The 21,387-nt window shown below is 36.3% G+C and overlaps 3 protein-coding genes across 6 annotated transcripts in view; 2 read left to right on the top strand and 1 right to left on the bottom strand.

The window, feature by feature from the left end:
* The window catches only part of NF1 (neurofibromin 1), a 260,892-nt gene that overhangs the window by 48,317 nt on the left and 191,188 nt on the right, over positions 1 to 21,387 (bottom strand). The gene's annotated exons all lie outside the window — the stretch shown is intronic.
* EVI2B (ecotropic viral integration site 2B) lies at positions 3,099 to 11,786 on the top strand. Of its 2 annotated transcripts, none has more exons than XM_058560311.1 (2): positions 3,099 to 3,187; positions 10,401 to 11,786. In XM_058560311.1, the coding sequence occupies exon 2, from the start codon at positions 10,416 to 10,418 to the stop codon at positions 11,784 to 11,786; it is 1,371 nt and encodes a 456-aa protein (XP_058416294.1). In that variant the 5' UTR covers positions 3,099 to 3,187; positions 10,401 to 10,415. The 2 variants fall into 2 exon arrangements, with proteins under 2 accessions (XP_058416294.1, XP_058416295.1); XM_058560312.1 differs by having other exon boundaries at positions 3,119 to 3,187; positions 10,404 to 11,786.
* Positions 3,100 to 21,349, top strand: OMG (oligodendrocyte myelin glycoprotein). 2 transcript variants are annotated; one of them, XM_058560314.1, is made up of 2 exons: positions 3,100 to 3,187; positions 20,021 to 21,349. In XM_058560314.1, the coding sequence occupies exon 2, from the start codon at positions 20,027 to 20,029 to the stop codon at positions 21,347 to 21,349; it is 1,323 nt and encodes a 440-aa protein (XP_058416297.1). In that variant the 5' UTR covers positions 3,100 to 3,187; positions 20,021 to 20,026. The 2 variants fall into 2 exon arrangements, with proteins under 2 accessions (XP_058416297.1, XP_058416296.1); XM_058560313.1 differs by lacking the exon at positions 3,100 to 3,187 and adding an exon at positions 19,109 to 19,187.

Here is a 21,387-nt window from a genome sequence, read left to right as displayed (position 1 = left end):
GTGTGCGCTCTGCTGCTGGCAGTCTGGGTTCGGATCCCAGGCGCGCACCGAGGCACCGCTTGTCAGGTCACGCTGTCGCGGTGTCCCGTATAAACTGGAGAAAGACAGGCACAGATGTTAGCCCAGGGCCAGTCTTCCTCAGCAAACAAAACAAAACAAAAAACCGAGGAGGATTGGCATGGATGCTAGCTCAGGGCTGATCTTCCGCACCAAAAAAAAAAACAAAAAAAAAACCCCCAAAAAACATAAAAAAAAAAAACTCATCCCTTATTGAGCATTTATTTTGCACAGTATGCTAGCCACTTAAGAAAAGAATTTTATATATTTTTTCTAAGTATGACCACAATCTTACCCTCCCTTCTAGGTTAGAGATTCTCCTCCCGGCTACGTATCAGAATCATTTGAGAAGTTGTTTTTTTTTTTTTTTTTTGTGAGGAAGATTAGCCCTTAGCTAACATCTGTTGCCAATTCTCCTCTTTTTGCTGAGGAAGATTGGCCCTGGGTTAACAGGTGTGCCCATCTTCCTCTACTTTATATGGAACACCACCACAGCATGGCTCAATAAGCGGTGCCCAGGTCCTCGCCCGGGATCCCAACCCACGAACCCTGGGCCACCAAAGCGGAGTGCACGAACTTAACCACTATGCCACTGGGCCGGCCCCTGAAGTTTTTAAAACTCACCAATGCCTAATTCCCACCCTCTCCTTCTGATTCAGTTGGAAAGGAGTAAGCTCCACGTATTAGCAATTTTTGCATAATTCCCTAGGTGATACTGCTCTTGGTAATTAAGTTCACTTCTTACAAGTTCCATGGCTCCAAGGACCTAGGTTACATCTTAAAATGAGAGGGAAAATATAAAGCATCAATTTTATTGTCTAAATTGATAATTGGTAATAAATTTGTAAAAAAAAATTTGTAAAAAAAAATCCATTTTTGTAAAAATCCAATTTGTAAAAAAAACTCCATCCCCTTAACAATAAATCACAACCATATTATACCAGATAAAGCTAAATATCAACAAAGTAAAAAGGAAAGCAAGAGAATACTCATGCCAACTGTGGTGACATCAGGTTATCTTTTGAGGGGTAAAAAGGACCAGACTGGAAATGAAACTGCACAGAGCTCCCATTTTGTGCAAATTAAAAATTTGAGATTATATACTAGAACAAATAATAATAACAAATAGCACTCCTTGAATCAAGTGTCACATATAAATACTTGTCAGAGGAAATTAAAACAAATTAGTATCTTTTTAAAAATAAGAAATTAGGGGCCAGCCTGGTGACGTAGTGGTTAAGTTTGCATGCTCCTCTTCAGTGGCCCAGAGTTCACAGGTTTGGATCCTGGGTGCGGACCTACGCACTGCTTGTCAGGCCATGCTGTGGCAGGCGTCCCATATAAAGTAGAGGAAGATGGGCACAGACGTTAGCCTAGGGCCAATCTTACTCAGCAAAAAAGAGGAGGACTGGCAATGGATGTTAGCTCAGGGCTAATCTTCCTCACAAAAAAAAAAATAAAATAAAATAAGAAATTAACTGGGCAACTACTTTCATATCCAACATACTAGTCAAACATTTTCTCACAAAACAGAAAGCTTCTACTGCAGGAATAATCAAAATTCATCACTCACTCTCTTGGCTATTAAACATGCACCCTCAGAATGATACCATCCAACCATAGCTAATGAACAAACAGAAGTGGGTCCTTTCCAAACTTGACAAGTGTTTAAAGATGATAGGTTAAGATATGTTTTGAGTTCATATTTTAAGTTATTTTTGAACAAAGACACTTGTTTTCTACCCCTGGGTTAAAGTCCACATGCTTAATTTGGGGATTTTAAAATAGTGAATCAAAAGTTTATAGCATCCCAACTATATTATGCTATATAGTAGGACCCCTTAAAAAAAAAAAAAACTATTCTTTTTGTATCAAGTTATAAGAACCCTGAAGTTAAGAACTAGGTCTTAATAATCTGTGTTCCTCTGCAGTGAACAGGGGGAAGCAGGGTATGGTTTAATACTTACTATATCTACTCTAACAGGTACTATGCTAGGCACTTTACATTTATTTAATCCCATAATAAACTTATAAATTAGGAATTATGATCTCCATTTTTCAGATAAGGAAAGAGGTGACTTGCCCAAAGAAATTTTTATTCCGATTGACTCATACTCTTATTTTAGCAGAGATTTTTTTTTTTTTTTGGTGAGGAAGATTGGCCCTGAGCTAACATCCATTGCCAATCTCCCTCTATTTTGTATGTGGGATGCCACCACAGCATGGCTTGATGAACGGTGCGTAGATCAGTGCCCAGGATCAGAACTAGCAAACCCCCGGGCCGCCAAAGCATAGCACATGCACTTAACCACTATGCCACTGGGCTGGCCCAACTCATACTCTTTTTAATATATTTTGCTTATTAGTTAACTTATTTAAAAATGATTCCCAATTTATTTTACTTTCCACTGAGAAGTACCTACTTTATAGGTAATCAAAGAGTTGTGGACTTGAACTCAAAAATCATTTAGTGAAGTATTTGGTCAAAAAAAATCTAATTATACTTTTACCTGGGCTTTGCCTAAATCATGTATGAGGAAATAACATTAACTTTTACTGGCTACCTACTGTGTGGGGGGCATTTATACATGTTATATTATCTTATTTAATCTTCACAACAACTCAATAAGAGAAATACTCCTGCAGAGGAGGAAATGGTGACTCAGAAGCACAGCACTTGCCTAAGGTCATACAAGTAAACAGAACACATCTTCATTTCTTATGAAAAGAAATCTCACTATGGGTAATAACCCACCTGGCAGTTTTTCCTTAGAATACATAATTTTCTCTCCAAGGATCTATTCTAAGTATTTAAATTATATAATCACATTACTAGAGAGTCTCAAGTGTTTACTTACAAGCATTAATTAAAAGCACTCAAGTCATACAGCTCCAAATTGTGTTTCAAAATAAGTTCTGTTAGGGTAGTACATTTCTTAGTCATTTTGTGGCTTACTGCACTTCCGGAACCAACTTCTGACAAATTTCCTCTTTTTCTACAGAAACCATTTCAGTTTGCTAAAGGACTACTTTTAATCTGAACTAAACCACTCTTGCTTCTTAGCCAAATCACTAAAATGTCCAGTTAGAACAAGAATTTAGCATTCTGCAAAAGAAGTTAACAGCTGAGGTAAGAAAATTTTCACACAGGCAATCTGGTTTGATCTTTGCTTTATATAAAATTTATTTTTAAAACTAAAACGTCATTAGTGCTTTAAACTTAAATTCTGATAGTATAAAGATATCTATAACAGGTTTTGTTGCATAGAATTAAAAAATATTCAGTGTTGAGCTTGCCTTGGAGAAAAATTTTCACCTAGGTTTGTATAATATAAGCCCTTTTAAGTTTATTCAATCTCAGTGTTTGTTAACCTTCATTCTGTAATTAAATGAAAGAAACTATAGCCAGGCAGATAAAGCTAACAGTTAGAAATAAAACCAGAATCCATGGGATATGACTGAATTTACAACCCCAAAATACTGACTGGTAAAAATTCTGATTTGCTTTCTATAAAATTTTCCTGTACAAAACATAATCCATAGATTTAAATTATTTTTATTTTTAAATCCCCTTTAGTTTCCATAGTAAGAATGGCCACCTTCACTTAATTTAAAAGAAACCAAAGGAGATTAGAGGAGGTATTCAATTATCATTATTATATATGCTTTATTTTTTACACAAATAGAATTTTATATTTAAGTAATAATGATACATGACAATATTATCGCTCATTTTTAAAGCTAAGACAAAACTGTTATGATAAAATGTGTATACATATATTTATCTCATCTACATATTTATGTCACATATTATTGAGCCTTTAGTAAACAGTATAAAATATAGGAAAAAACACTCACAGAATAAACAGAAAATTGCTAATATGCATAAAAAGATGCCTACTCTGTGAGTAAATTGGGCAATTACAAAGTAAATATCCTCCAAAATAAAAACTGCAAAGAGTTTACACAGACTTGTAATATCGCAGAATAATAAATTCATGATGGGTGATATCCTATTTCAACATTTCATAAATACTTATGATTTTCCCTTAGAGAAGTCCACTTTAAATTTCTTCTAAGTAACTATTATGGAAGTTAGAAAATAAAGATTTTTATCTCTTTTTTAGACAAGACTTGTCTATGTATTTTTAAAGAGTCAGTCCCAAATTTAGAGTTTACTAGTACTCTGTTTTTCAACTAATTCCTACACAATTCTACTTAGAAGGAAATTATAAATTCTGAATAAGTTTGAATTTGTTAAATATAAATCTGATGCCTTTGAATGTCCAATCTTTAAAAATCACCTCACATATGACAGCTTATAGGCTAACCATTCAAAACTCCCATAACTGTTTTCATAGAATCCCAGGACTAAAATGATTTTCTGGTAGTTCTTTTCCTACCTTTTACGAAGGATTACCTCAAAAAGTTACTAACAGATATGTTCCCAGATAGCTCACATCTCTTCCTTTAGAAAGCATTCCCATTTCACAATTAAGGCAGTGTGGCATATATAGCGACGCATAATAGAAAGAAAGGGTTCTGGTTCAAGATTGACATGATTTTTGTATTAGTGCCACTATTTACAGCTGTGACACTCTGGCAAGTCTCCCAACTTCTCTGTGTCTCAGTTTCCTTATGTGTAAGATGAAGATACCACCTTGCTCATTAAAATAGGATAGTGCCTAGCATTTGGAGGGTACTCAGATAAATTGATAAGAGATGGTCATCAAATATTTCCTATCATAGTTCAAGGTTAATTTCCCTTTCTGCTCTTCCTCAAGATATAGAATTGCTTTTTCTTTCTTTTATGGTTTCGTAACTTCACTAGTTGGAGATATACTACTGCTAAATTTTAATCTATTGTATCTGAATTGTAACTTATATCAAAGTAACTGAAATCAGACATTATTTTTGATATTGCTACCTATTTTGATATTGCCTTTTTGTCTAGGATATGCTCTCCAAATCTCCTCGATTTCCTTTAAAAGACAATAACACAATTCTTACATCCAACTTAGCATCAGTTTTAAATGCTGGACTCTTTATGTACCTATGCATTATATTTATGAGAACATATTTAATGCATGGGGACTCCTGCTTCACTGTACTGCCTTTAAAATATTTAAACAGCTGATATTTCTCTTCTTGTAAAAATTTTTTAAATATTCAGGAAAGGCAAAGGACCAAAATCACAGATTTAAACCTCAAAGAGCCAACCTAAAATAATAAGCAAAATACCGCCATACGAAGGTAGACAAATTTGGGATTTGCCTGAGCAGCAGACTAAGGGGTTTCTAGAAAAATGCTATATAGAATGTGCATAGGTTCTTTAAAGTAATTAGCAGGTATGCTTCTGGGTATTGTCAGGTGGGAAAAAAAGAGAGAATCTTAAGGATACTTAGAGCAGACAGGAGAGCCTGAAATGAAAGATAAGCGAGTTTGAGAAGATGGGTGAGCCAAGTCCTCCATTTTGGAAGGACAGCTCCCTTTTGCTGGTTCCCTGCATCTACAAACACAGGCCAGTGACAGAGAGTAGCATTTCGTGGTTCCTTCTTTCATCTACTCCAATCTTCTCCCCCACCTTCTAATTTTGCCCACTTTAATCTTCTACACCCTATCTTCTTGCTAACTACATAACCACTACTTTTCCTCAGCTTTTTATTAACTTTCTTCTTTTCAATACTTTCTCTAGTCAACTGACCTTCCCTTTTCAATGTATTTGCTGCTTACCATAATTTTTGCTTTATTTTTCTCTTTTGTGTTTTTATGTATTTCTTGACATTCCTTTCTCATTTCAACTTATCTGACATTTTCTCTTCATTTTTACCCCCTTACCCTATATGGTTCTTTCTTTCTACCTTCTTTCCCTGCAGAAACAATGTAGGCACTTCAGGCAAAAATGGCTTATATATTTTTTAAATACGTATGTTAAATAACTTCCTGCACTGGTTATAACACTGGTCTCACTGTCTCTGAGCTAGAAAAAGGTCAGTTTCTTCACTATTACACCTCCTATTTATTGTTCTTTACATCCTGCTCCTTCTTTTCTGGACTATTCTGAATTGCTGTACCAGAATTCTAACACAGATTCTAGCATTCTGATGTAGCAGACCCTAGGAGGGTAGACAGCTAACTGAAGAGTGGGAGAAAGGGGTAGGATGGGGTAGGATAGGTAAAAAATGGAATGTGGTTTTAATATGGCTGTAACCCTTAAATGACAAGTGAAAAATCTCATACACTGAAGGTCCTATGACTTTCCTATTGACAAAAGAGGCTATGAACCTATCAAAATTGATCTTACAAACTAAACTGGGTTTATAATTATGTTCCTATTTGGGTTCTTGCTTTCTCTAAAGCCTTTTTCAGCTAACTGAAAAGAGGAACCGTGTGGGCTTTTAAAAAATTTTAATCAGGGGCCGGCCCTGTGGCTTAGCGGTTAAGTGTGCGCGCTCCGCTGCTGGCGGCCCGGGGTTCGGATCCCGGGCGCGCACCGACGCACCGCTTCTCCAGCCATGCTGAGGCCGCGTCCCACATACAGCAACTAGAAGGATGTGCAGCTATGACATACAACTATCTACTGGGGCTTTGGGGGGAAAATAAATAAATAAATAAAGTCTTAAAAAAAAAATTTTAAGCAAAGTCACGAAAGAGGAAATATTTTTGGCTGAAGACAATTCATGGCCTATACTTTGTTGCTTTGGATGGCATTTAAAAAGAACTAATGTGAAACTCAAGAATAACACTTTCTAATGAGGTCTTTGTGGGGGTGGGGAGTAATCGGTAAGAAAGCAGGTAGAAACTGCATGGATGATAACCATCTAGAGATGATTCAAATCCCTATATATATGCCAAAACTGTCCAATTTTTTCCCTATTAAGCCTTTGCAAAATTGATAAAAAGCATAATTTAATAACTTAGATTTTACTTTCTCTGCTTACATTCTGGTAGAAGTATTAATAAATAGTGAAAAAAGTGAAATGGAAAGGAATCAAGAAGCCAAATACAGGTTAAACGTTTACTGAGCTCCTAACATATATGGCATTCTGCTGTAAAGTAATCAAAATATTAAAAAAAAACAGGCAGTTTAGGATAGTAGAAAGAGCATATGCTTTGGAATCAGATGCTCCCAGGTACAAATTCCCAATCTGTCACTAATAGTGATATAACTATAATGGGAAATTGCTTAACACATTTGAATTTGTCTCTATCTGTAAATCAAGGATTCTTCCATCTTCCTCATAGAGTTATTTAAAGATTAAATGAAATAAAGTATGTAAAACACCAGGACAGTACAGCACATACTATGTTCTAGATAAGTATTTTTCTTTGTTTCTTTCTGCCTTCTTCAAGGTTCTTTACAATCTTGTTTAGGGGGTGAGGATAATAAAAAGAAAATGTGAAATGTTAAGTAATAAAAAAATAAACACAGGGCCGGCCTGGTGATGTAGTCGTTAAGTGCGTGCGCTCCGCTTCAGCGGCCCGGGGTTCGCGGGTTCGGCTCCTGGGAGCGCACTGACGCACTGCTTGTCAAGCCATGCTGTGGTGGCATTCCATATAAAGTAGAGGAAGATGGGCACAGCTGTTAGCCCAGGGCCAATCTTCCTTGGCAAAAAGAGGAGGATTGGCATCAGATGTTAGCTCAGGGCTAATCTTCCTCACACACACAAAAAATAAATAAACACAATTATTTAAGAGAATAGAAGTATGAGTGAGGTACTTACATGCAGAATTATCTAAGGAATCATAAAGACAAAAAGAACTAGGGGGATTCAGGAAATGGCTGATCTCTTTGGGCTGTGGTCAGTCACAGAAAACTTGGTTTAAGAAGGAGAGTTTAAACTGAGGTCTGACAGACGAGGAGAGGTTCAGATAGGCAGTTAGAAGGGGGAAGAGGTTAGATTTAGAAAAAAGGACACACACTAAGAGGGTGAAAAAAGGCATAAATAAAAGTGTCTGTTTAGGAAAAAAAAAAGTGTGAGTTTAGAAAGTACGTAAGATGGTGAAGAGGTGCATCTGGCTGAATGAGAAGTTTCAGTTATGAGATATGAGAATAGACTGGTAAACTCAAGCCGGAAGGAAGAAAACTCAGTTTAGAATTTTTATCTTGACAGCAATGGGGAACCCTCAAGCAAGGGAGTAGTAACCTGATCATACAAGCTTTTAAGAAGATTAATTCTCAGCAGTGTGCAGGAAATATTTTAAAATTTAGGCCCAAAGTATTAGAGAGAAAATAAAAAGGAAGAGACTGTACAGGAAAAAAATCACGTCTTTTCTTCTACTAAAATAGGGTAATTTATTATCATTGTGTACCAAGTGGTAGAGGAGTAAGTAATGAAAACTACTCAAATATGCTGAAAAGTCTATTTATTTGCAAAACCTGAGGGAGTTTTTCTTCTCCTGTTATTGTACCTTGCACAGAACATCAAATCTCTCTCAGATCAGCCTATGAGTAACAGAAAAACTATAGTTTCTAATCATATACACCAGGATCTAACACCCTGAGATTTCCCTTTCTGTAATATTATGAAATAACCAAATAGTTATCATTGTGTTTAATGATGTGCAAAACAAGTATATTACACTCAGAGCTGAAAATTGTCTTGGTATAACTCCTTACTTTAGAGATCTCTAAGGCAATTGAGAACAGAAGAGATGAAGTGACTAGTTCTCATGGTTAGATAAGTAGTTGGGTGGTAGAAGTAGAACTAGAACTTAACTCTTTAAGTTTTAGCATCTACTACATGTCACAAAAAGCCCTACGTGCCAAACTGCCTTCTTTTCCCGTGCCCATATGTTGTTCCCTTGGCTGGAATATTTTATTTGCTTAATTAATTCTTTTTTTTTTTTTAATAAATTTTTATTTATTTATTTATTTTCCCCCAAAGCACCAGTAGATAGTTGTATGTCGTAGTTGCACAGCCTTCTAGTTGCTGTATGTGGGACGCGGCCTCAGCATGGCCGGAGAAGTGGTGCGTCGGTGCACGCCCGGGATCCGAACCCGGGCCACCAGCAGCGGAGCGCGTGCACTTAACCGCTAAGCCATGGGGCCGGCCCTGCTTAATTAATTCTTACAGACCTTTCAAGATTCAGTTCAAGTTTTACTTCTCCGAGACACCTTCCTTGAAGCCCTCCCAAGCTAGGTTAATTCCTCTGTGCATCTCCTGCATACCTTATGAGAAAGCTTATCAAATGATTATAATTATATATCACTTGTTTGTTTCTACCACTAGAAACTTTTGTTTTTTGGTATCTCCTAAACCTAGACTAGGGCCTGACACAAAGGTGGTGTTCAACAATAGATGAATGAAAGCAGCAGCAGGACTACTTGACTAACTGGATAGGACTGACTCAACCAGAGTCAAAGATCACTTTAGGATTTTGAGCTTAGGACTCTGAGTTGAATTGAACCCTTTAAAAATATAAGATGCTAACATAAAGACACACTGCTAGACACTGATGCTGATGCAAAGATTACTAACACAATAGATTCTGTGTAGAAGAAACATACAAAGGTAGTACCATTGACAAAAGTAAAGAAGTTGGGAGAAGAGTCACTTTTGAGATGAAGATGAATTCTGTTTTAAATATGTTGAATCTGCTGATAGTGGGATATATATATGGAAATGTCCACCAAGAAGTCATACAAATGAAACTAGAATTAAGGAGATTTGGGCGGGAGGTACAGGTTTGGGAGTTACGGCATAAAGGTGAGAGCTGAAATCTTACAGATTCGAGATCAAAGAAAAGTAGATAAGAGTGAGGACTGAATATGAAGTACCTATATTTAGGAGGCAAGAGAAAAACAAGAGCTAGTGAGATTAACATGAAAGGAAAACTATTACAAATTGCCACTTGAATAGTAGTGAAGGAAATAGTCAATAGTGTCCGATGTGGTCAAGAGAGGAAAAAAAATAGAGAGAGGAAAGAAAAGACCATTAGATTAGGTAATAGATGGTTACTGGTGTCCTTCAAGGCAGCAGGATCAATATATTTCTAGTAGTAAAGGGAGAAAAAAGTAGAGAGCACATGGAACCAGCATACAGATCCTATGTATTTGAGAAGTATGACTGTGAAATGAAGGACCATAATGTAATGAAGCTAGAGGGGGCAGCAGGGCCAAGTACAGATCTTATGAAAGAACTGAGAGAGATCACTGGCTATAAGGTACAAATGTTGTATGATAAGTTAGAAGATATTCAAGAATTGTTTACACTGGCCTATAGAGTATCAAGTCTAAATTAGGAACAATAAGTACTTATCAAGTACCTACCTACTTTATGCCAGACACCAAACGTTACCTAAATGTCTTTCTTTCTTTCATTATAAAACCACTGGTAAAGAAGAAACATTCTGAAATGGATCTTAAATATTTCATCTTAATTTTGTTTTGTGGACACCTGAACAATACATTTTTCTCAGAGACAGAAGCAATTATAACAGAGAAGCAACCACAGTCTACTTTATTTGGATCATCAACGCCATATATCTCGGCTAATTCTCAAAACACAACAGGGAATCCTTTAGGTCAACCAACACAATTCAATAACGTTTCTTCTGGACAAACAATACCAACTGCCAAAGTCACTGCTGGACAACCGACACCAGCTGCCTATGCCTCTTCTGGAAAACCAGCAGCACACACTTCTGCTGGCCAACCAATTGCCTACAACATAACCAGACAACCAACACCAACGGTCAACACCTCCTCTCAACAAACAGCACTACCTGTGCTCACATCTGACAGACAACTACCACCATCTGCCCATACTTCTACCAGACAACCGCCAACATCTGTCTATACTTCCACTCAACAACCATCATCTGTCCAGACTGCTTCTAGACAACCAGTACCACTGACTGTTCATCATCTATCCACACAACCAAGAACAAATGTCAAAAGTTCACCTAGGCCTACACCAGGATTCATCCTAGAAACTACCAGTAAGAAAAAAATCCCACAGGAAACCAATTCTAATTCAACAGCTGCCATATTAATTGGTGTAATTCTGATTTCTATGTTGGTATCTATAATCATGATTGTACTATGGACATTCTTGAGAAAACCCGTTATAAAAGACCAAAATTGGGCAGGCAGGTCTCCATTTGCTGATGGTGAAACCCCGGACATATGTATGGATAACATTAGAGAAAATGAAGTATCCACAAAACGTACATCAATTGTTTCACTTTCGGCCTGGAAACCAAGCAAAAGCACACTTTTAGCAGATGACTTAGAAATTAAGTTGTTTGAATCAAGTGAAAACATTGATGATTCTAACCACCTCAAAACAGAGAAAATAAAAGATCAAGTAAATGGTACATCAGAGGAGAGTGCTGATGGATCAACAATTGGCACTGCTGTTTCTTCTTCAGATGATGCAGATCTGCCTCCACCACCTCCTCCCTTTCTTGATTTGGAAGGACAGGAAAGTAACCAATGTGACAAACCCACAATGACAACTGTATCTCCTCTTCCAAATGATTCCACCAATCTCCCACCATCTCCAAACTGTCTCAGTCAAGTCTGTGAAGATCATAATTCTGAGTTCCAACAGTCATTTCCACCTCCCCCTGACTCACTTAACTTGCCTCTGGCATTGGGAGATTTTATGAAAAACCAGGAAGATTCCAACAATGAGATCCAATGTCAAGAGTTCTCTATTCCTCCAGACTCTGATCAAGATCTCAATGAATCCCTGCCACCCCCACCTGAAGAACTGTTATAAATATTACAACTTGCTTTTCAGCTCATTTTCCATCCTTCTTAAAGGACTCCATCTTTTGTTTTTCTTCATATGATGAAATATATTAATAGCAACTGGTAGCCAATTTTGATTTTTATTCAGGGACCACCTGAAATCTGATCAAAGCCCATGTGCGTAGGTGAAGCATATTTTTTTTTAATGATATAACATGATCTATTTACTGGCTATAGTATCTAACTTTAATGTATAGTACAGTTTACATATGTAGATGGTATATATGTCAATAACTTAACCATTTTTGAAACAAGGAGCCTACATATACTTAATATTACTCTATAGATTTTTTTTCCTATAAAGCTGTATATAAAGTTATCTTGAATAAATAAAATTTTACTTTTCCATTTCAAAGTTTGAGGTGGGGGGAATGAGAAATTAAATATATACTCTGAGTTTTAAACAAAACTCCAGTTTTAAACTAATACCTGAAGTATTAAATAAATATTGCAAGTTTGTGAGGATGAGAGATTGAAATGCATCTTTAAGAATAAAGAAATTTCCTTTCAGCTCTCACTGGGAACAGTAAAACAACATCACATTGGGGGATTGGGTTGGGGACATTTACTCTGGAAAAAATATGAGCATGCACTGTAAAATGTAGACATTTTCCTATCTTGTTTGGTGAACACAAATTTTAAAACTAGCCTCTTTAAAAAGTGTCCTCTTTATACACCTTAAGCACTCAAACAAAACCAAATCTTACAAAGGAAAAAAAAAAAAACACCTCTAATGGCTTCATTCCAAATTCGGATGAGTTTTCCAGGAAAAACAGATTATATCAAAATACAGGTGGTTCTCAACTTTCACTAAACTCATACTTTCTGACACTATACATTTAAACTCTTAAACTACCTTTCTTATGTAGAATTTCATCTTTTATCCATTATCTGACAAGTGATAAATTTGAGTTATTAGAGTAGGGTGTGCCCAATCTTTGTCCAAGTCAAGGTGGAGCATGTTCATCAGCCGACGCTCATGGAGATGCCAGCCTGTGCCTGCAGAAGTGCTCCTTTGCCCAACAAGTACATATTCTTCAACCTTACCCCTACCCTAACTCCTGGGGAGACAGTCACTTAAAATGAAAGGTGGCGGCCTTATCAGTAGCTTAACCTTGGAGAACTACTCAGAGTTCTGGGATTTTTCAGGACAAAATATAATACTTATTTGTAGGCCTAGTGTTCAAGAAACCTAACAAAGCTCTATCTTTAATAAAAACTAGCAGGCTTTGGACATTGAAACTTTATATACAATGTTTCTCTTTAAATCTTTTAAGCCATCCCTTACTGATCATTAAAACTTTTTATCTGCAGAAACAGATCCTTGAGCTTCTTATTTTTCCTGAATAAGCACGATGTTTATTGTCATATTACATTGGTTCTCTTCTGTCTTCCACCTTAAGACATTTCTTTCATGTGTTTTGCAAATTTAGCACTTTTAAGGTTAATTTACCTAGCAGTAATCAAGAGTTTAAGAATTTCCTATTATTCTTCTGAATTTTAAGTATTCTAATTAGGGTAAACAAGATATAATGTTTTTATATTTGGTCAAGACTTTGACATGCCTTAAATCATCATAATCTTTCTCATTTTATATATACGATTGTTACCTAATGGGCTCTTTCCACACCTTCTGCTCTATTTTTTTTTTTTTGTGAGGAAGATTAGCACCAAGCTAACATCCGATGCCAATGCTCCTTTTTGCTGAGGAAGATTGGCCCTGGGCTAACATCTGTGCCCATCTTCCTCTACTTTATATGGGACGCTGCCACAGCATGGCTTGACAATTGGTGCGTCGGTCCACGCCCGGGATGCGAACCTGTGAACCCTGGGCCACTGAAGCGGAGTGTGTGAACTTAACTGCTACGCCACTGGGCCGGCCCCCGCTCTTTTTTTTTTAATCACCTTCTTTCCTGACCTCTTGAAGGATGGGCATTGGGAAATAGAAGGAAATACCAACTCTCATAGATAAATCAGGAACTGATGACCTAGTCATAGTCTTGTCGGATTTCTTCACACACTACAGGCAGCTTTTCTCCTTCTGTTCTTTGTACAACAGAAGAACAGACTGCTATCAGCAGCTGGTTCTTGGTTTTTGTTTTTTGAGAAATTCTCTGCCGGGGGGAAAATAATTCCCATTTACTGAATGCAATTTTTACCCACTGAGGTCAGTGGAAGCTGAGCAGCCAAACAGGGGCAATCCTTGTTTAATCAGCAGAAAGAAACGCAAGCTAATAAATACGGGAGAGAAGAAAATGCTGGAACAAAGAAAAACCTACAGAAAAGAAAGTTTATTTCATGAATATGGTAAAAGGATGAGGCACAGGGGACTAAAAAGTAGACTGACCTCCATACCACAGGCCTATGGTGCTCTCATCGATCTGCATTAACCAGATTCAGAAACAACTCTGAAGACCATCTAGTTCAACTTTTTTTATTTGTTAACCGGTGAGAAAACAGGCCCAGAGAGAGTAAATGACTTGTTTAGAAGTGGTACCAAAAGCCGAGTTGGTTTCCTGACTCCTGGTTCAGTACTTTTTTCACTAACATAGGACGAACGAGCACCTACTTCACGCCCTGCAACATACATATATCACACACATATTCCATTTGGTTTTGGTGGTGGTGGACACAATGAATTAGATGAAGGTGACCTATAATTGTTCTTATTGCCTAGTTCTGATCAGAAAGTAAAGTAGCAAAATATTTGGGCACTTACCACTAAAACATTATGACGCTGGTACATGATTAGACAAAGACATCAATCGAACAGAATGCAAAGTCCAGAAATAGACTCAAATCTCAAATCAGTGGGAAAAAGTATTGGGACAACTGGATAGATATTTGGAAAAAGATAAAATTGGATCCCTAGGTCACACTATAGTAGACCAGAGATCTAAATATAAAACATGAAATTATACAAAATTATACAAGTAACAGAAGAAAATATGAGTGAATTCCTTTATAATCTGGAAGTAGGAAAACTCTTCCTGGCTAAGACTCAAAATCCAGGAGCAATAAAAAAGGAAAATCCAATTATGTAAAACTTTTAAACGTAAAAAAAAAAACCTACCATAATAAGGTCAAAAGACAAATGGCAAACTAGAAAAAAAAATTTGTAACTTAAATTAAGACAAATGGCTATGGGCCAGCCCCGTGGCTTAGTGGTTAAGTGCGCGCGCTCCGCTGCTGGTGGCCCGGGTTCGGATCCCGGGTGCACACTGATGCACTGCTTCTCCCGCCATGCTGAGGCCGCATCCCACATACAGCAACTAGAAGGATGTGCAACTATGACATACAACTATCCACTGGAGCTTTGGGGAAAAAAAGGAGGATGATTGGCAATAGATGTTAGCTCAGAGCTGGTCTTCCTCAGCAAAAAGAGGATGATTAGCATGGATGTTAGCTCAGGGCTGATCTTCCTCACACACACACACAAAAAAGACAAATGGCTAATATCTCTTAGATGTAAAAAAAACTCCTAAATACTGGGGGGGGGGGGGGTACTCACACACAATAGAAAAAATGTGCAAAACATATCAAAGACAGTCACAGAGGAAAAAATTTTAAATGTTTTTAAAAACATATACAAAGATATACAACCTTCCTCATAATAAGAGAGATGCATTTAAAATTACACTGAGATACTATTACCTATCAGATTGACATAAATCCAAAAGTTCAACAACAAAGTCTATGGTGAGGCTCTATAGAACTAGACATCCTGATACATTGCTGGTGGGACTGCAAAATGGTACAGTCTATAGAGAGGAATTTGGTAATATCTAGAAAAATTCCAAATGCATTTATCCTTTTACCCAGAAATCCTACTTCTAAGAATGTTTTTCAAAGTTTCATTGGACAAAATATGAAATTCCTTAGGCACAAGGGTATTCACTGGGGCATTATTTGTAATAGCAAAAGTCTGGAAATGACCCAGATGTCCATCAACAGGGGACCAGTTGAATAAACTACGGTACACTCCCCAATGGAGTACAAATGCATCATGAAATGAATGAGAAAAATCCCTATATACTGATATGGAGTGATCTTCAAGATATATTATTAAGGAAAAAAGAACAAGATGCATAACAGTATATTTAATATGCAACCTTTTATATAAGAGGGGGGATAAGAACATTAAAAAATATGTATATATTATAATGTTTGCAAAAAGAAATATCGTTAAGATACAACTAAAAGCTAATAAAAATAGTCACCAATAGGAGAAAGGAAATAGGGCAGAGGGGATAGAGAAACAAGATTTCTCTGAATACACCTTGTTATATAGTTTTGACTTAAGCAGTCCCTAAAAATTGATAACTAACTGAACCAAATGAACCTAACTTTATGTAAAGTTGGTGATACAAAAATATACAGAAAACAATTATTTCAAGTTACATTAGAACACAGAATTGACTATACGTCCTTAGTGAAACATATTCTAAGAAGAAACAGAGCTGCAGAGAAATCTTAAACTTTATTCAGTAGTCTGTAATTTAATTGTCTGCAGCAATACTGGTATTATTTTGAAACCATTGTAGGATGATACAAATAAGCAATTATGTTAATGCTGTTAGGAACCATTTATAGGAAATATGGGGGATAGAGGAACAAATTAAATCTTCACAAGGAAGCAAACAGATAAATCCAGATGAGGGTCATTCCAGGGAACAAATGACTGAGTTTTGGCAACAAGCCAGAGGCATGGGAAAAAAAGAGGTGGAGAGGTGGGAGAAGGGACTGATACACTTGGATTTTGACCTGGTAATTTCTATCTTGTCAGTTCTTTCACACTTTTAAAATACTTTATTCAGTTCTCTTAGCTGTTTTCAGCAGGAAATTCAGTCTGAATAGCCAACTGTATTACCAAAAATAGAGAACACAACACTTGACTCTCAAATAAGAACAACAAATGTTATGGACTTAAGAAATAAAGATAAACTGGTTGGGTTTCCAAACTGTTGATTAACATGGGATAGTTGTTCCCTGGCAGGTAATCTGTTATACCTTTCACAATGTTGGGCTAATATATTCTATGACAGCGTGTTTCACAAAAGAATATATAAATGACTTTACTGCTTGGTCTAAAATATAATAGTTGCCTAAATAGCTGTAATTCCTCACTTGACAGACTTACCTAAAATGTAATGTGTCTGAATAATATCTAAAATAAATTGTAACAAACACTTAAGTCAATAAAAATTACTATTTTTTTGGAGTAACAGTAATATACTATTATTTTATTTCATGAGAATTTCTAAAAGCATAAGATAAGGACAGACTGCTGCAATTCAAATATATTAAAACGTTCCCCCTTTTTCTTTCTGAGAATTTTACAACAATCTTTGAATAATGGGAAGCAATTTGGTGTATCCCCAAACTTGAAATGAGAAACACTGCCACTACTATTATGTTGGAACTTTCTTTTACATGCAGCAGAATCTAATCTTGATACAGCCCAAACCCAAATTCAATTGAATCCATTAGTTAATGAAATACATGTTCTTTCTTTCAAACAAAAGTACTGGTAAGTATAATGGAACTGAAAAACTCTACTTCCACATTGATGTAATGGGACTTCCTAAAATTAAAAGGAGAGATTTAAGTATTTGGTAAATTGAACCTCAGTCACATCCCTTGAAGTGTAACAGTGTATACATGAGCTGAAATAGAAGAAATCAAAAAGTCAAAACAATGATTCCCTATTTCTACAACAATATTGCTGAATGTAGTATTTTTAACACATTACTTTTAAGCACTAAGACTGATGACCGGTCTCTGAAATCCATAGAAAGAACCTTAGTAAGAGTCCAAGGCTGAACCCTCAAAGTAAAGTGGGAATAAAATATCTAATCAATAATAAATTTCTAACACTGCAGACTTTTAAATGTAGATACTTTTCAAGGAACATTAATTTTATACAAAAGTTGACTCCTAGAGTATAGTTTCTTTTCTAAGAAAATAACTTTAAATTTTAATACAATAAATTCTATTTGGGGTAAAATAATGGCAAATGTAATTTAGAGAAAAACAAAGAATTTAGTAACTAGGCCTAAAGAGATTTTCCTTATATGTAATGTGCTAATAATTGCTGGGTTTTAAATGGTAACAATTTGGTAATGAAAATGCTATGACTTTATTTGCTTTTTTTCCTAAGGTAAACTAGCTATTCTGGAAATTACATTTGAGTTTTAACAGATCATTTTTATAATCAGTCCACTAAAGAGTGGAGCAGAAGCTATCATCAATCTGATCTCATTTTATAAAACTCATGACCAAAGTTTTCCATTCTACATTATTTCGTGCAACTTTAAAACTATAAATTGCTATCTCAGTAAGATGAAATGTGAAACATTCTAAAGAAATTATCTAAAATTGATGCTATTATTTTTAAAACATAAACTCAAATAAATGGTCATTCATATAGTACCAAAGATGTCTCTGGAGAAAACAAGACACATACCCACTCACCAAACAAAGTACGTTTCATGAAGAAACAAATCCTTAACCCAAAAGACACAAATTAAAACATGCTTATTTTACCACATGAACTGATAATGAAAAGCATAAGATGTTCATTTAAAAATGTAACTTCGCTTGTGTGTAGCCTAGGTCAAATGATCTTTTACATCAGAAAGATAAAGATAAAATAATCATATTTAAGTACTTTGTACTACCCAAAAAGGAAGATGAATATTTAAGTGGTTGATAAATTTGAAAAGCTGATTATACATAATAATCACCATGCTGGGGGAGAACATAAAAATCAAATGGGCTGTATTATGTGGTTTTAAAAAGTGACACAAACATTGTACCATTTTAGAAAATAAAATAAAAAGGGAGGAGTTAAAAATAGTTAAACTAATATCTTAGAAAACCATCTACAAGGAAGGTTAAATTCATTTTCAACACTTTCTAGCATGTAAAAAGAATGAAGAGTAGAGGCATTAAAAAGAATCACAAATTCTCCATGAGGCAAATGTTGAAATGTGGAACCCAAGCTCAGACAAATACACAGAAACGAGTAAGGGCCAGGTCTAATGTGCACAAGGTACTCCATCCTATAGCAAATCTGAGATATACAGGTACACTCAGTGCTATAAATTAAAAAAAAAAAATTGTGGACCATTTTGTTGCGTGTGCACCTCTTGCAATAAATTTGAGTCAGCACCAATGACAGCTCTGCAGTCCTCCTATGTGGTACTGATCAGGTGGTTGCAGAGCCTCAGCTCACAGCAACACAATGCAGCTGAGCAGGCAAGCACAGCTCACAGCCAGAAGCGGTTCCCACTCTCCAGAACAAGACGACCTTTAAGCTTAAGTTTCCCGGAGAGAATGAGATGCTGATGTTGAAGACAACACTATGGTAAGCTGTTATTTAAATCAGTAAAAGATTGACTTTGGAATTTTTTTCTTATTCCTTTTTTTAAGAAAAAGTCAACGTTAGGATTGAATATATATATTCAATAGCAAGTGCATGCACCAGAAATTTGCTGCAGTGTCAGTTGAGGGATTTCTTTTTAATATTCATTCACTTTGTATATACACACATTGTTTTCCTTTAGAATCGGCACTGAAATATAAAGAAAAAAAATCACTTTATAAAATGTGAGGTTTAGGTATGGTGTTGGTCTGGATTTTTCAAGTGCCTTAAAATGTTTTGCAAGGATATAATTATCCTAAAAAGACAAAGATGAATTTCAAAGTATTGTTTTAATATCTAAATAAAAGCTCACCCTACACACACACATTGACTATTACATTACTGCAGAGATTAAAAAAAAAAAACAAAAAACAAACAGAGACACGACAGCCATTTTTTCCCTTCTGAGTAAGAAAAGATAATCTCAAAAATAGTAATAGCTTAAGATTCTGACTCTTTATTTGCAGAGAATGCCATTTTATAACATTAAGGCTCTTGGATAAGAAAGACTAAGGTAAAACAGGAGAGAAAATAAAGGAGAAAATGTAGGAGAGAGTAGAAGGAGAGAGTCTCTCTCGACCACATAGCCCCAGTTGAAAGATTAAGCATTTGGACTATAAATGAAGGGGAGCTTTGTTAGTTTAATCACTGGAACAATTATAAAAGGACTCAACAACAACGAGGTTTATTGAAAATTTTGCCTAATGCTAACTGACCCATGCAGATGCCTAATTGTATTTGCACATTAAAAGAAGGGTGTATCTGTTTGTTTCCAGGCTTTGATGGAATATCAGATATTGAAAATGTCTCCCAGCCTGTTCATCCTTCTGTTTCTCACACCTGGTATCTTATGCATTTGTCCTCTCCAATGTATATGCACAGAGAGGCACAGGCATGTGGACTGTTCGGGCAGAAACTTGACTACATTACCATCTGGACTGCAAGAGAATATTATCCATTTAAATTTGTCTTATAATCACTTTACTGATCTGCATAACCAGTTAACCCAATACACCAATCTGAGGACCCTGGACATTTCAAACAACAGGCTTGAAAGCGTGCCTGCTCAGTTACCTCGGTCCCTCTGGAACATGTCTGCTGCTAACAACAACATTAAACTGCTTGACAAATCTGATACTGCTTATCAGTGGAACCTTAAATATCTGGATGTTTCTAAGAATATGGTGGAAAAGGTTGTTCTCATTAAAAATACACTAAGAAGTCTTGAGGTTCTCAATCTCAGTGGTAACAAACTTTGGACAGTTCCAACCAACATGCCCTCCAAACTACATATCGTGGACCTGTCTAACAATTCCTTGACACAAATCCTTCCAGGAACATTAATAAACCTGACAAATCTCACACATCTTTACCTGCATAACAATAAGTTCACATTTATTCCAGATCAAGCTTTTGACCAACTCTTTCAGTTGCAAGAGATAACCCTTTACAATAACAGGTGGTCATGTGACCACAAACAAAACCTTACTTACTTATTGAAGTGGATAATGGAAACAAAAGCCCATGTGATAGGGACTCCCTGTTCTAGCCAAATATCATCTTTGAAGGAACATAACATATACCCCACACCTTCTGGATTTACCTCAAGCTTGTTCACTGTAAGTGGGATGCAGACAGTGGACACCATTAACTCTCTGAGTATGGTAACTCAATCGAAAGTGACCAAAATACCCAAACAATATCGAACAAAGGAAACAACGTTTGGTGCCACTCTAAGCAAAGACACCACCTTTGCCAGCACTGACAAGGCTTTTGTGCCCTATCCAGAAGATACATCCACAGAAACGATCAATTCACATGAAGCAGCAGCAGCAACTCTAACTATTCATCTCCAAGATGGAACTGTTACAAACACAAGCCTCACTAGCTCAACGAAATCATCCCCAACACCCATGACCCTAAGTATTACTAGTGGCATGCCAAATAATTTCTCTGAAATGCCTCAACAAAGCACAACCCTTAACTTACGGAGGGAAGAGACAACCACAAATGTAAAGACTCGCTTACCTTCTGTGGCAAGCGCTTGGAAAGTAAATGCTTCGTTTCTCTTAATGCTCAATGCTGTGGTTATGCTGGCTGTCTGAGGGTCTGCACTTTCTGAAACTAATGAAAGAACTCCTCC

The sequence above is a fragment of the Diceros bicornis genome, chromosome 18, assembly GCF_020826845.1.
Source record: "Diceros bicornis minor isolate mBicDic1 chromosome 18, mDicBic1.mat.cur, whole genome shotgun sequence".
In the NCBI taxonomy this organism is placed as follows: Eukaryota; Metazoa; Chordata; class Mammalia; order Perissodactyla; family Rhinocerotidae; genus Diceros; species Diceros bicornis.
Note: the sequence above shows the minus strand (reverse complement) of the source record. Positions and strands in the feature narration are given on the sequence as shown.

Bases quoted from the DNA above. Each gene is read 5' to 3' on its own strand.
- EVI2B (XM_058560311.1), top strand. From the start codon at position 10,416: ATGGATCTTAAATATTTCATCTTAATTTTGTTTTGTGGACACCTGAAC.